Genomic DNA, 15,096 nt, shown 5'->3' with positions numbered 1-15,096 from the left:
AGGAGAAGGAGGATGTCCCCTTCCCGGCTTGCTGTAGTCGCCGGAAAAAGGGGAGGAGAGGCAAGAGATTAGGCGGTGGAAAGTTCTAGTATTGCAACTGGATATCCACATTGCAATATTATAGTTTCTAAATTTTTCCTATTGCTATACTTTTTAGGCGCACGCATTTGCTACCGTTTGAATTTTAGTATTTTTTTACGCGCATGCATTTGGTACCATTTGAATTTTAGTACTTTTGTAGGCGAATGCACTTGCTGGGAATTGTGGAAGGAACGAAACAGACGTATTTTCGACAACCAATTATTTAGAAGCGACGAAATTGAAAAGAAAGTGATAGACGCTGTTGCTCTGTGGCAATGTGCTCTAAGAACGTGAAGGGTGAAGGATTGTGTTTTTCTTTCTTTCTTCTCAGTTGTTGAGTTATCTTTCCTTCTTTTGTGTGTGCGATGCTATTCTTCGTTTCGTTTAAGCTGTACCCGATCGGGTTTATGTCGCAGTTTTTCTAACCACAAATAGGGTATATCCCTGTTTACTCAAAAGAAAACTATTTATTATTTTTCAGTACAATTGCTTAGTATCTGAATTGCGGATTAAGAGAATTGGAGGTAAAGCCTATGGTATTATTAAGTTAGCTTATTTTGATCTACTCGAGATAAAGTTGGAAATGATATTACAATAAAAAAATATATTTTCTTAATGGCAAATTAATTAGATAAATTGTGTAGAAGCTCAAGGGCTATATATGATGTTTAAATGAAGAGTAGATAAGGACGAAGTTGTAAAATAGGAAAGTAGAGGGACCACTCTTGCAAGAGCGAGCTAGTTGGTCGAGATCGGAGACATATATATTCTGGGGCATTGGTGGCCATTCTTTAGATGCATGCCACTCCCATTACGGAGATAGATAAAGATTTGATATCAATTGACGTGTGATTTATTCTATAACTACTCAATTCCATGTGAAGTATCTGATTGAGTTGCTTAGTTTATGTTTGATTTTAATTTTAATCTTTAATTAAAAACTATTTGTATGAGATGAGCCAATTCCGATGCATGCAAAGTACGAAATTGATATATATGTAATGTTATTGTGGTTTGTTACGTGGGGTTCATGGGTCCATGCAATTGATAATTAGGCCTAGCAATTTGCACAGTTTTTGTAGGTTGCTTTGCAACAAATACCAAATAAAATGGAGGATCTTAAAAAGCAAATGGAATGAACTAATGTTGGCATAGTAAGGATATGTTTGGTTTTACTGGAGTTTCAGTATAAATCATTCGAATGGGACTGTTACCAAAAGAGAAGTTAACAAACTTTTTATCATTGACCGTTTCTAGCGCAAGTGACAAAAAATTTAGTAGTTGATACTCGAGATGCAAAATTCGAAGCCTAGTTAACTTCATAATAAGAGTTAGTTCTGGTTGCTATTCGGATTTGAAACTTTATCTTAACTTAGTCATAGGTTATGAATCGTATGTAGATTGACTTGAATCATATGAGAATAAGTCGTTTCCTAACTAGTTATGTGAAAATATGGCATTGAAAGAATCATGCCTCACACAAGTGCACCATCCCTTTTAACTTTTGGCTCTTCACATCTTAGTTAAGTTCTAAAACAAATGAAATAATCTCTAATGCCTCATTAGGGTGTCCTAAGATTTCTAGATAAGCATGTGTACATGACCAGTACCGAACATTTTTTATTTTATTTTTCCTTTCTTTTCCTCCCTTATTTTATTTTTTATATTGCATGCTTGGTGCTCAATCTAAAGCATTCCACCTTTAACTTTTTAGTGTCGTAAAAAGGCCCTAAAATGTCTCATAGGCTATTATCAGCACTCAGACAGATGACGATTTAGAGGTAGTGTGAAAGATAGAAGTCATGGAGCAACACTAAAAATGTCTTTTTCAATGCAATTGGGTCATGCACAAAGTTTATATATGATATAACATTCTTGGCTTTTCGTCACTTGAAACGCATATCAGTTAGTAGGAGGGTTACACGAAAGTACCCCTTTTCCTTAGTTTCTTTGGAGAAAAAAAAAAAAATAGTACTCTTAAACTAAATATCCGAGAGTTTTTTTTTTTTTTTTTTTTTCAGAGAAAGTTAGCATGCTATTTGTTTTATTGATATAGAAAATAAATTTAGATACAGAAGTTGAGCCAACTCGGCCTCGAATAAGATACAGACTACCGTACTAAAAAATAAAAATAAAAATAAAAATAATATAAAAATAAATAATAAAAAAAAACATAGAAAAAATAAAATAAAATAAAGGAAGTAATAAAATTAAAAAAAAAAGTAAAACTATCCGAGAGCTTCTTTAGTTAAGCTGAAATCTTTCCAAATATGCTATTTGATTAGGGATGCAAATAGATCCAAATTTGTGGAGCTCCCCTACACCCTGAATGGGACAGTAAGCAAAAACCAAAAATATAAAAAAAAATATGACTCGTCCGAAATCCGTTCCAATCTACTAAGTAAATAAAGTGGGAAGTAAAAGACCACTTTCTTCTTTTGATTCATCACAATCTGTCAATAATTCGCTCTTGTTCTAATCTGCTTGGAATAGAGTGATAAGTGAGGGGGATAAATATGCTTAACCAGTCTCGAATTTGTCTTGACCTGATAGAAAATAAATTTAAAGGTGGGAGAGTCCTCCCGTTCACGAATCTGCCCTATCTGCATCCTTATATTTGAGTAGAGCTGCTTGAAAAAGCTTTCAATAAAATTTGTTTTATTAATTATTTATATCTTCTCATTAATGTGTTGTTTCATTAATTTGTTTGTTCTTTTTCTCTCTCTCTCTTTTTCTTTTTTTTTTGTTCCTCCCTTAAGTAAGGTGGTCACAAAATTGGGAATCTTATCAGCAAACATTTAGGTTTCGTTTAGCATCATTGTAATTTTATTTACCTGTCAAATAAATATTTTGAATGCGAAGAAAAAACTTTAAATGCTCATTGAAACGTATCGCGCCTATAGTACTATACTATGTCGATAAGATATTGGCATGATACGACTCTCGTACTAATAGCATGTATGGCTAAAAAACTTATTTTTTTAAAAAATAATAATAAATAGTTATTTTAATAAAATATAAAAAAAATTAATGAAAATGTATATTAAGTAATTAGAATATATTAATGTAAAAAAATAATTACTTTTATATTAAAATATGTCCACACATATATATTTATGTGACTTGGTATATAATATGACACGCAGACCACTATATGTGTGTCGGTACACAGGTACTAATCCATTCGTCGCCTTTCTTAACTTTATAAAGCCTCATAAAGCTAAGCCTAGTAGAGGATAAAAAAATGTACGGCAATTATGCAGCAAATAAAGGAAAAAGCTACGTGTACACTTAAAAATGGGTGTACGTACATCCTACTTTTGCATCCATCCAAGGGTAGAGAATCATTTACTAGTCATATGATGTGATTCGTAAAATGAACCCCACCCTTGAATGAGATGGGTGTAAGGTCTACACCAACCTTTAAGTCTACACCTAGCATTGCTCGCAAATAAAATGCTCAATGACATAATAAAGTCTCCCTCTCTGCATTGTAAACTTACGTTATGCACACTGACCACTACATGCCGCATCCTAAAACTCTACTACATGTGAAAGCCTTAAAATTAGAACTTAACTCATGTAGGATTAATTCTGCGGCACTTAGAAGGCCTACGTTCAAAAAATTATAAATTTTATACATACACCTTTCGATTTCTTAATAATAATTCTTAAAAATTTATAATTTTTATAGAGTTTTTTATTAAAAAAATGATTTTAATTTTAAAATATTAACCATTAATTAAATACTGAGTGCTGTGTGGTGTAGGAGATCTATGGATCCATGCATACACGGGGCATAGGCGATAATTATAATTATATATTTTATCCCTACATAAAATATTTATATAAAATATATATGTATGCTTTGATCCTTGAGACATGGAAGAGTCAGAATGGGTATATGTTGATGGCGCTCGTACCTAATTCGCGATTGTGCCCAAGTTCGTTAAAGACGAGCGCCGTGTTTCCTCGCACGAGCATAATCAAAGTGCCACCTCTAGGCCCTGTCCCCTTCTCACTATATATAATACATTTTTTATTTTTCTTTTTCCTCATGGATCTCTCGTTCAGTTTTATTTGTACAAGTAACTACAATTTTCTAAGTAAATGTTATACCGTAAAGCAAAATCGGGAATAGTTGATAAGTAACAGAAGAAAAATTATTGATGTTTTTTTATATGTCGATCTTAGATTAATGTTCTTAATTATTAATCATATTGCTACCCATAAACGTACTGCATTTGTCTCAAGTCGTTTTTTTGTTTAAAGTTAGGAAACATACGTAAAATCTATTAGACAAACCAAGCCAAACAGGTACTGCGTACATAAATTTGCTTTTCTAGTAGCTATATCCACACCACCTCTCAAACTTCCACTCTATTTTATTAAAAGAGAGAGGAAAAGAAAAAGTTTTTACCAGTTGATTGGTGTAGGAGTAGTGGCCTTACTACGAAGAACTTTTTTGTACATTAATGAGTGGATAGGCAAAGAATTAGGACTATGAGGAGCAAAAGCAAAGAGCCACATCTTTGGGAGGATCTATATTGCACACCAAACCCCTCTCCGCGCCCTCTTTGTCACCATCTACTACAAAAGTGCGCTCCAATGCAAGATTTCCAAGTTGGTACATTTTGTGGTGGGCCATCGCCGTGGACTTAATTATTAGACTATTCTAGAACACTACATTTGGGAAGAAGAAGAGCTCATGCATGCCCTCAAATTCCTCTCCCTTAGCTAGCAACAAAACCACACATATGTAATCTTGTACCCTAGCTACTTGATCTATTATCTTATCAGCTTTTTGGTTTTAGCATAATGCTCTAAGTACCAACACTTCCTTAAGTCATAACCAATTGCCTTCGTACTGTGAACTTGTTTGGCCCAGCTATAAGATATAGTTTCACTTTTTTAGGCCTACTTTGGAAAAATTACTATTTTTACGCTATAAAGTGTCCAAAAAATTTAAAACATTCATAATCTTTCCTCTCCTAATACTTTAAAATTGCAATTGCAACTATTACCAAAAAAAGCATATAATCACATGTTTTCTCGGTGGCAGTTGTAATCGACAATTTTACCGTATAAAAGAATGAAAAATTGAAAGCACTTCTAAAATTTTAGACTCTATATAGTTAAAAAAAAAAAAATAGTGTTGTTAGCCAACATATTATCGAACTAGGCCTTAGTATTATGATAGTGGGGCTGAAGATATACTATACTAGAATCTCTCTCCAACAAAACGAAAGGGATCAAATTTTGGTTTTTTTACTTTTTTATAGCGTAAAATCTATTTTAAATTTTACATGGCAACAGAAATTTTAAATTTTCTACTTGCAAAATGCTTTGATAGAGATGACCACAACTAAAAGGAAAAGCGAAAGCGGGGAGTGGAATGGGCATTTGATTTTACACTGTTAAATCTAATGTATGTTGATTTTGCACCATATGGACAAATCTTCAGCTCTTAGGAGAAAAGAGGCCAATTGAAGTATTTATTTGAATCCATCCAAAGCTAGTAACAGTTTGATTACGAATTCTAACCATGTTCCAACGTATCTCTATTCCATAAATATGCTTAATATAAGATGCCTACTTATCTGAGTATAGTTAGAATAAATCATTTTTTATATATGCTTAATAAGATGCCTACTTATCTGATTACAGTTAGGATAAATCATTTTTTAAGATGGTGATAAGATGAATGTATGCCCAGTCAATCTCACATTACGTTAGGCATCGTCAAAGGGAGAGGAGAGGTGGGTAAAGCGGCCACATAGGCCCCCTAGATAAGAGTAATATGCTGCATGAGATCAAGTTGCACCAGTTAAGAGACATAGCCTTTGTGTGTTAGGGAGAAGCTAACCTTGTTTAGGAAAATTCTACTGGGAGAAGCACTTCTTCTGCACAAGCAGGAGTTGATGGGTGTTAAGGTCAGAATTTGGTGCCCCCTGGGCAATGTAATTAGGACATAGGGATGATGGTGATCTTAATTGGCCAACATTGCTACAAACAAAAGAACATCTTCTTTTGTAACTGGAGGAATTGAACAACACTCTTTCGGAAAAAACCAAGGAGCAGCTTCTAGCACAAGAAGTCCTCTTGCTTCATTCGTCTTGAGCTATGTTTGGGTCTAGACATGTTTGTTGCGCATCCAACTTGTTTATTTCGGCGCCGAGCTGAGTTTCTAGACCCCTGGGAAGTAGTTCTGATTTTGAGGTAAAGGTAATGAGCAAATCTAAACTACAAAGGAAGTGTTACAACTTCTTCAACAGCTTCACACATCCAACACCTAGCCCTAAAAGCACTTCCGAAAGAAGCGAAAACTTAGCCTATTAACGGAAAGCACTTCTAAATACCCCTAATCTAACCTAGCCAAACAAGTTCTAATCTATTTTATTTTTTTTGAGAAAAAATAGTATGCTTCTTCATTTTTCTTAAAAAGAATTCAAATAACTAAATTTTGAGACATTAAGTACTAACTATCAAACTTTTTGCCACTTATATTAGAGCGGCCAGCAACAAGTCCTACTGTTAGCATTTGGTTGTTAGTTGTTTTGCATAGTTATCAACGTGTTAACAAAACTACCACTATTACAAGATCCGAAGTGGATTTCGGATCACATTACCATCCGCAGAAGATTTTTCTTCAAGCATAACATCAGGCATCACGTCGATTCATATGGCGCTACACCTTATCCCAAGTACATTCAAATGATGATGATCCTATAGTACGGACCCAATTTATTGGGTAACTCTGCTTGGGCCAGATACAAAGCACTGCTCTGCTTCTTAGGTGAGTGGTACAGTGGCACTGGTCCAAATTCTTGAAAACAAAACCATACACGAGGAAAAGACATTACGAAGTAATAGCACCAATGAACCGAAGAGTGCAAGTTGGGAGCTTAAGTGGGTTGGGCAGGTTCACTTCCCCTACCTGGCCTCAACCAGACCCTGAAGCAACTTGGTCCTTCCTGGATTTGAGCACGCGGATCGGCTATCGCCTCCAAAAGGCAACCATTATTGTGCTTTTCACTTAAACACCCAAGTGGGCAAAATTTTACAAAAGCATTGTATAGCAAAATTTTACACATACATTGTATTGCATTCCCTAACTGCCAAAAAACTTTCTCAAATAGCCATTTGAGATCTTTACCTATAAAATGACTTATTTCAGTAACATGAAAAATGGTTACAAGATTATTTTACGACAAATGTCACATTTCCTTACCTGCCACAGACTAGGGCGCACAACATGTGAAAGTTCAAAACCTGAAGTATCGACGTGGAGAGTGCGTGGAACAAGTCACAATATCACAATAGTAAAGAGACTATCCATACATTTTACCCTAGACTTGTGACTACTCATTGGTAGGCTTTGAGTTGAAAACAGCTGTTGGCAGTTCAGGCACTCTGCACTCCCGACAATCAGCAAGCCAAGTTGAAAGATGGGTAAGGTTTCCAAACAGATTCTCTGAATCAAGGTGGGTTGGTTCACTAAAAACAGAGAATTTCTTGCTAACATTTTCTTCCCTAAGGAAAAATAAAATATTGTGACACACTAATCTACGAACTTAAAAGAAATTATCATAACAGAATAAGAGAGACTGTCAGACAGATTGTTGAGCTCAGGAACAGATCAAATACACCTCTCTGCAGAAATCAGCTCATTGGAAAGGGTAAAATGTGTAGATCATTCCTGTACTAGCCCACAATGTTGCACATTGCTCACTCTAGTCGAATGCTTAAGGTCTAAAACTTTCACAGATATTACACTCTAATTCCTGACGAAAAGGTTATTTACAAAGAGAGTTTAGATTTTTTTTTTTTTCCCTGGCTAGGCACTAAAGTGCAATACATGTAAACATTTGTGTTTTGGCGATAAAGTTGCAATATTCAGAGAGTACTGGGCTGCCCTTTCGTTTTACCTCACTGAAAGTACACTAGGTAGTTTTGATGCTTCCGATGCAATTAATACAAAGCATGGTCCAGCAGATATGGTAACATGAAGTACAGGGAATTTCAGCATATTGTGAAAATATAGCTGTAACTAACCAAATAAGATAAATACATCTATGGGATAGGAGGACCAAAATATCAAATGAAAAATGAGAGGAAAAAACCAGCATTTACATGCATGATCCAGTAGATGCAATAGCACTTGCGAACCCTGACCACAACTAACATGACATCCGATGTGAACACTTAACCTATGAACGGCTAAGCACCAACACATACGATAAAGTAAGATGCCACATAACATGAACTAATTGCGGAAAATCTTAACACTACTACTGAGAGGAAAGAGATTCTCCATCACTCATCCCAGCAAGAAATGCAATGAATATCCACAGCATGAGGAAAGCTACGATGGCAGCCCTTAATACATTTTCGCAGTTATTATTCAAGGGAATATCAGATTGAGTCAGGCTAGTACCTGCTGACTCCTCATCCATGTCATCATTCTGGCCATGCTGGCTTTTGCTAGTCTCATTTGCCTGAATTTTTACTTTGGCAGAAAGAATCTGACTGCATTGCGAGCAACTGCATTTACCACCGAGAAAAGCTGGAACAATCTGGAGGAAATCATTTAATGCCTTTTGATATGCTTCTCCCTCAAAACGCATTTTTTGCTTTGTTGTTGGCTTCAGAACCTAGTGATTCAAAGTTCTCATAGTTCAGTTTTTGAAATTTGAATAAGTACCATAACTATACAGTGCTAAAAATGATAAACATGGCATGGTAAACGGTCGGTTTTGAATTTCTTAGCATAAATTGCATGGAGCACTGAATGGATGCTCACATCACAAAATTTTAATATTTTGAACAAGGAATAAAATGATTTGCACATTCCATTTGAGTGATGGATGCATGAAAATGCAATGAACTATTGGCGATTATTTGGCTCAATAAAAAGTGTGATGAAGGTTGGAGATATGAAATGATCTTTTCGAGCCCAAAGGCAGAAGTTTTAGTTTGGATCTTCTGCTTCTGCCGTAGCACTAAGTTGTTGCAGATATTGAAGAGACAAAGTTGTTAGTGCTTCTTTGAGCACTTCTAATCAAACAGCAGCTTTAGAGAAACTTCATCTAGTGCTTTGGCCCTTAGTGATATCAAAATTAGATACATAGTAATCAACAATAATAGCAAGTATCTCAAATTCTGATCATAAAAGCAAACACTGTCAAACTATCTCAATGAGACCACTCAAAAGTAAGGGAAGAAAAGGGGGACCAATTTAAATGGCTTATGAAGGATGGAAATGATACGAAGAGCCCACTAGCAATTTAAAAATCTGAAACAAAGAAATTCATAGTAAGATAACGAGTATATGGAACATTCAAAACCGAAGTCTTACTTGAATAAATGTTTGGGCAATAACTCTGACAACCGGTGGAAGACGTACGACGAATAGAGTACCTAGACGATTCGGATAATGATCTTGAACAATAGCAGAGAATGACCTCATCATCTGCATGGGAAATCTGAATGGAGAGAGTCCTTGACAATCCATCACAACCGTAATACGTGGGTCCTCTTCATTGACCAAATGCAGGACACCGTGTTCAATTTGAGAAACTGCAATAATACCAAAATAATAGTGGGCATTTAGTTCACTGGCTTTTCAACAGATAAGTTATGAAACAACCCTTTGTTCTCAGAAGTCCTACTTAGAAACCAAAAGGCTCATGCTTTTGTAAATAGTAAAAAAATCAATTACCAGCAAATAACGCATAAGAAAAGGTTTGATGATTCTTATCTCTTACCAATTTGCAGTTGAATAAAATCCAAACATAGCCAAACATACACATGTAACAATAATAGTTAAATGCATTTTGAAATGAAGGGTAAACTGACCATTACATTACTATACACCAGATAAGGCATGGAGTAGTCTGAGTTCGGATCCAAAATCAGATAAAACATTTAGCACTGTGTAAATTAGATCCAAAATGATGCGTTTAAGTCTACTATAAAATAGAATGACAACATGATTAGATTGATTTCTACATATTGGATGCATATTAATCAACTTCGACAATATTTATTTGAAAACATTTTTATTCACATAAAATGGATCCTGACTGCAACATTGAAATACATCTTTAGGTGTTAGAGCAGCATTATGATCATAAATATGAGATGAATTTGACACCACTGCCACAATAATAAGAGCCCCTTGCAAATCTTTGCAGGTTTTTCATCCTTTGAATTGTTGGCAAAGACTGCCACCTGAATATTAATCGCCAATTTTGGATGGAAAATATATATATATATATTAATTAAAAAGACCAAGTCATACAAAGTTATACCAATTGCCTGAGCAAATCGAGGCCTATCATGCGGAACTAGATTAGAGCACGCATGTCCAAGGCGGATGACTAGACAAGGACGAAGCAATACATCAAATCCATGCCAAAACACTAAATGGGACCATGTCTCAAGCTCTTGCAATGTAAGTATATGAAAAGTTTCCCTCCAACGAATGGTCTTCTTAAGTGATGAGAGCAAGCATGAAAGATCGCCATTCGCTGCACCATAGAATCTGCGAAGTTCATCCTCATTGATCCTGCATGTATACATTGGAACCCCAAACATCAAGTACAAGAAAGACGAGGGTTTACCAATAAAACGTATGAAATTCATAATAGAGAGTTAGAGATTGCGGAGTTCAGCAATGTTGTATTCTATACTACAGTGACCTATTTGAAACAACTAACAATCAAGAACATAAAAGAATACCTCAAAGTGGCAGTGTTAATTTTTTTTTTATTTTTGCGCATGTGTGTGGGAATGTGCACTGTTACTTAAGTAGATTCATCACAGTTTAAAGATTAACTCTACCTTCCCAATTTCCTTCACTTGGCATCTTCTAAATGGTTGAAGCCATATTGAAATCATTTATAAGTCTCAAACAATTAAATCATGAAGTTATTAGGAACATAATTACGGAAATTTACGTAAACAGCCACAAAATATAAAAGAAAAGCTCCTGGAGAATCAAAAAGGTACCTCTCAGGCAAATTGATTCCCTGTTTCTCCAGTTCCCCAAAAAGTTGCACCAACCAATTTTCTGTTGCAGTATCCTTAACAATCTCATCAGAACACCTGGAGCAAAAAATATAAATAATTATCAATAGGGCCACAATATTTAACAGATCCAACGTCATGTTATTTGCCTAAAAAATAATCTGATTTTTAAAGATAGAAAAAGTCAATCTCACTTTGCTTTAGATACATTTCGTATTAACGTTTCTACAAAAGAATGTTGACAAGTTACCATTCCAACAGGACATGTAGCTCCTCAACACACCTGAATAACTAATGCACAAACGGTAGAACTAGCCTAAAAGCAAAGGCTTTATTATTTGGAGTCTGCTTTCAAAAACTTACATAGAGGATAGATTATCACTAAAAAGAAAAAACAATCTTAGGACCGCTTCAAGATATTTTGACAACCAGTTCTCTAGTCTTTTAACTTCTCTTCTCCGTTAATCTGCAAGTACATCAACTTGTTTTTCCATATTTTACAGTCAGAACCCAAAAGAATTGGTTCTGCAAAGAGAGAAACTAAATTGATGCAGGCTGCAAACAAAATTCTTTGTATTATATGAGGGAAAATCTATTGATGACTGAGGACTAAACAAAGGAACTAAAATTAACGTGGTTACAAGCTAGAAGTACAACTCAAAAATGATATCCAAAATCATGTATATTTGGCAGAGAAATATACGGCATAACTGAAACAGAAACATACATTATGAGATCTTTCAAGTATAACAACAGGCGTATTTCTTCAGAGTGATTTACCTACCTTATTTCGGAAGTTGATGATCTTCTAGGTGATTCGGGATGTGGTTGAGAATCATCTGAAGTATCGTCGGTTTTATTACAACTTTCAAAGTGCTCAGATAACGCTGTGGTGACGGAGAGAAATAATAATGGTCGCGAAAAATTCTGCATATAAATATAAAATGGCATGAGAACTAAGTTGTAAGAAGATACAATCTAGAAACCACAAAAGCGGTGACGAAATTAAGTGATAGCTTGGATATCTTGCACAGTGATGAGAAATAGCGAATGGAAGCTATATAAATGATTTGAAGTTAAAATGAGTTAGTTTTACTTGCCAATGCCACTGATTATTTGAAAAGACAGGCACTGGATCTCTAGATGTGAAATCATTAAAAATTGCCACTCGAATGGAAAGGAGAAATGACAGCGCTAAAAGATTAACAACCTGAACACCTTTGACAATAAATTTGAGAGGTTCCCATCGTTGAATCCATTTGAATGGAGGATATCCAAAAACTTGCAATGCTTGAATGGCACGCCATATAAATGGACACCTCGCTTTTGAGATTCTTCTAACTGCTTCTAGAGCCACAACTTTGAGTAGAAAAGATATTGTATGACTTGCTGATCCCTTTCTCAGCCTTATTATATGCTTTGAAGGTATCATGTGCTTGAAGGTCTTTGGTGAAATGCTTCCTGGGGAAGAAGCCACTAGAGTGTTTTTGCTTGTCTTTCCACCAGAAAGAGTGCTCACCGAATGAACGTTGTTGTTTGAATCAGACATTTTTATAGAGGTCAGAATGAACAGACGTCAATGAAAAGCTTTAAGATTCACGTCTACTGTCAGCTGAAAGCATGGATTTCAGGTCCAATCCTCAGGTTCCAGCATTTCACAGCAGATATCATGAAGCAAGCTGCATACTGATAATCATTTTGGACTATCAACTTCATAGGCCCCCGAAGGATACGGTCACCATCTCCTCAATGTATAGCTAAGTAAAGCAAGTAAAGTTAGCTTGAACCAATTACCTGTAATATGAGGGACAAGAAACTAGTATTCTTCATTGTACTGAAGTCAATGTAAAACAAGCCAAAAGACAGAACTAAAAGTAAGACAACACTATATAGCATAAAAATAAAATACTTTCACCAAAAGCTATCATTCATTGGTTCACCCTATAAGATTTGCTCTTGCTACAGGTGCAGTTATATCCTTAATCAAGCCATCTCTCATAAATAACCAACTCATTTATCAATAAAAAATTTGTCAGAGATCACTTTCACCTCCCTCTGCCTACTAAGAAAAAGAGTTAGAAGTTTCTAGTCTAAAACAATCTAGTCTAAACAACCATAAGGGTGCGTTTGGTTCGCGCTATCTTTTTAAGATTCCTAATAATCTAATAAGAATAAAAAAATATGACGGTGTTTGGCTAAACGCACTAAATAATCTAGTTGGTAATACTGGATTTACTTGGGAATAAGATGCATCCCAAAGTACTAATGTCATTCCTTTGAGGGAGGGTGGGTATCCTTATATTAATGGATTGGAGTAATTATAATATGTCTGATCTCTTTTTTTTTTCCCACCCGCCGGCTAGTTGTTATTATTTTTTTTACACTTTAACCTCGTATCTCACTCTAGACTTATCTTTTTCTCTCTAAACTTCAACATTTTTTCTCTCTCTAAATTAAGTTGTTTCTTCCCCTTTTTCTAAAATCTCAACCCTCTCATTTTCTCTAATCTCAACTCTATTTCTCTTCCTATTTCTTTAATTATGCTCTCTCTTTCTAACCTATATTTTCTCTCTCTTTTTTCTAAAAACGATGTTGAAATTTTNTCCTATTTCTTTAATTATGCTCTCTCTTTCTAACCTATATTTTCTCTCTCTTTTTTCTAAAAACGATGTTGAAATTTTTTATAGTATTATTTAAAATTAATTAATTAATTAATTAATTAATTGTATATTTTTCGTAATTTTAAATAATATGACTAAATAATATGACCGTATGAACCAAACACCGAAATACTACATTCTTAGTGATAGGATGAATAGAAATAAGATTCTCCGATATCTTTTTACTCCTAGTAATATTTCATAGTACGAACCAAACGCGCCCTAAAAGTAAACTTCAGAGTATTAAACCATACGAGGATGGATAAAAGTATTAAACATATTAACCAAGTAACTATGCATAGGCGATAAAAAAGAAAAAAAAAAAGAGAGAGAAAAATCATCTGTAATAACCTATGTCATAATCAAAATGAAATGGACAGAAACTAGCATCTCATTTTCACAAAGAAATTATCGTTTCAGCATGTTGTATCGCATTTATACTTCAGGAAATGATGAGTTCGATGAAGTTCCTTCAATTTCATCTCATCAAGAACTTTTCTTGTAAAGTGAACAATGTAAAACATCTTCCGCTCAATCATCCATTAAAAATTACCTTCAAACTATTCAATCGAACTCTCTCTCTCTCTCTCTGGTGGCAAACTCTTGATTATTCAGCGATCGAAAACAGCACTCCACCACTTTCCGCCTCAAAATTATTTTACAATTGCTTTACTTCTCCGGAAAATTTCCGTAGCTCCACAAAAAGGTAACTCCATCCGAAGCATTCAAACCCTAGTTTTCGAACCAGGAACATCACTCCGCTTCTCATTTCGCATCAAACTACGACTAATATACGGATCGAAGAGAAATTAAACAAGAGAAACACGGATTCAACAACAAATCCCTAGGCGATCATCTCAATCTAACAGTTCAATAAGAGATCGATCGATCGGTTACACTAACCATCGCATAGAATTGAAATGGAGAGGGTTTCGCTCTACCTACCTGTCGCGAAGAGCGAGAAAGATCGATTCCTCCAGAAGCTTGCAGATCGGTGGATCTGGCGAGAAGAAGAACGTGGAAAATTAAGGAGGGGAGGAAATATAAATAAATAAATAAATAAATTATTAATTATTAATAAAAATTAACGGACGGCGGGAGATTTTTTGCCGCTCACTCTGTCGAGGGCAAATATTTGGCCCGTTCTCAACAGAAATATCACTGGACCTGGTGCACCACGTCAAATCGGACCAGGTCCAATTTTTAGTGCCAATCACAAAAAACTGTTTTAGGTTTTAGTAAAATCTATTTCCCGGTCACTAATACATGTTCTGGGCATAACAAGTGTTCAAAAACTTTTGATTATTTTTTATATTATGCACTT

General features: G+C 35.1%; 1 protein-coding gene across 3 annotated transcripts; it reads right to left on the bottom strand.

The window, feature by feature from the left end:
- LOC109719500 lies at positions 8,053–14,859 on the bottom strand. 3 transcript variants are annotated; one of them, XM_020246231.1, is made up of 7 exons: positions 14,718–14,859; positions 12,323–12,906; positions 11,897–12,039; positions 11,095–11,190; positions 10,395–10,651; positions 9,440–9,660; positions 8,053–8,735 (listed from the first exon to the last, which is right to left on the bottom strand). In XM_020246231.1, exons 2-7 carry the CDS (start codon positions 12,659–12,661, stop codon positions 8,373–8,375), a joined length of 1,419 nt encoding a protein of 472 aa, XP_020101820.1. In that variant the 5' UTR covers positions 12,662–12,906; positions 14,718–14,859; the 3' UTR covers positions 8,053–8,372. The 3 variants fall into 3 exon arrangements, with proteins under 3 accessions (XP_020101820.1, XP_020101821.1, XP_020101822.1); XM_020246232.1 differs by having other exon boundaries at positions 12,323–12,869; positions 14,718–14,827; XM_020246233.1 differs by lacking the exon at positions 14,718–14,859 and having other exon boundaries at positions 12,323–12,922.

Source organism: Ananas comosus, linkage group 13, assembly GCF_001540865.1.
Source record: "Ananas comosus cultivar F153 linkage group 13, ASM154086v1, whole genome shotgun sequence".
Lineage (NCBI taxonomy): Eukaryota > Viridiplantae > Streptophyta > Magnoliopsida > Poales > Bromeliaceae > Ananas > Ananas comosus.
This window is presented reverse-complemented; position numbering and strand designations above follow the sequence as displayed.

What these genes read in the sequence shown, in the direction of transcription:
- LOC109719500 (XM_020246231.1), bottom strand. Translation starts at nt 12,661, where the DNA reads ATGTCTGATTCAAACAACAACGTTCATTCGGTGAGCACTCTTTCTGGT. An exon ending in TTATTGTCAAAGGTGTTCAG is followed by an intron (nt 12,040 to 12,322) that starts GTTGTTAATCTT and finishes ATTTATATGCAG; the next exon opens with AATTTTTCGCGACCATTATT. An exon ending in TCATCAACTTCCGAAATAAG is followed by an intron (nt 11,191 to 11,896) that starts GTAGGTAAATCA and finishes TTTTTGCTCCAG; the next exon opens with GTGTTCTGATGAGATTGTTA.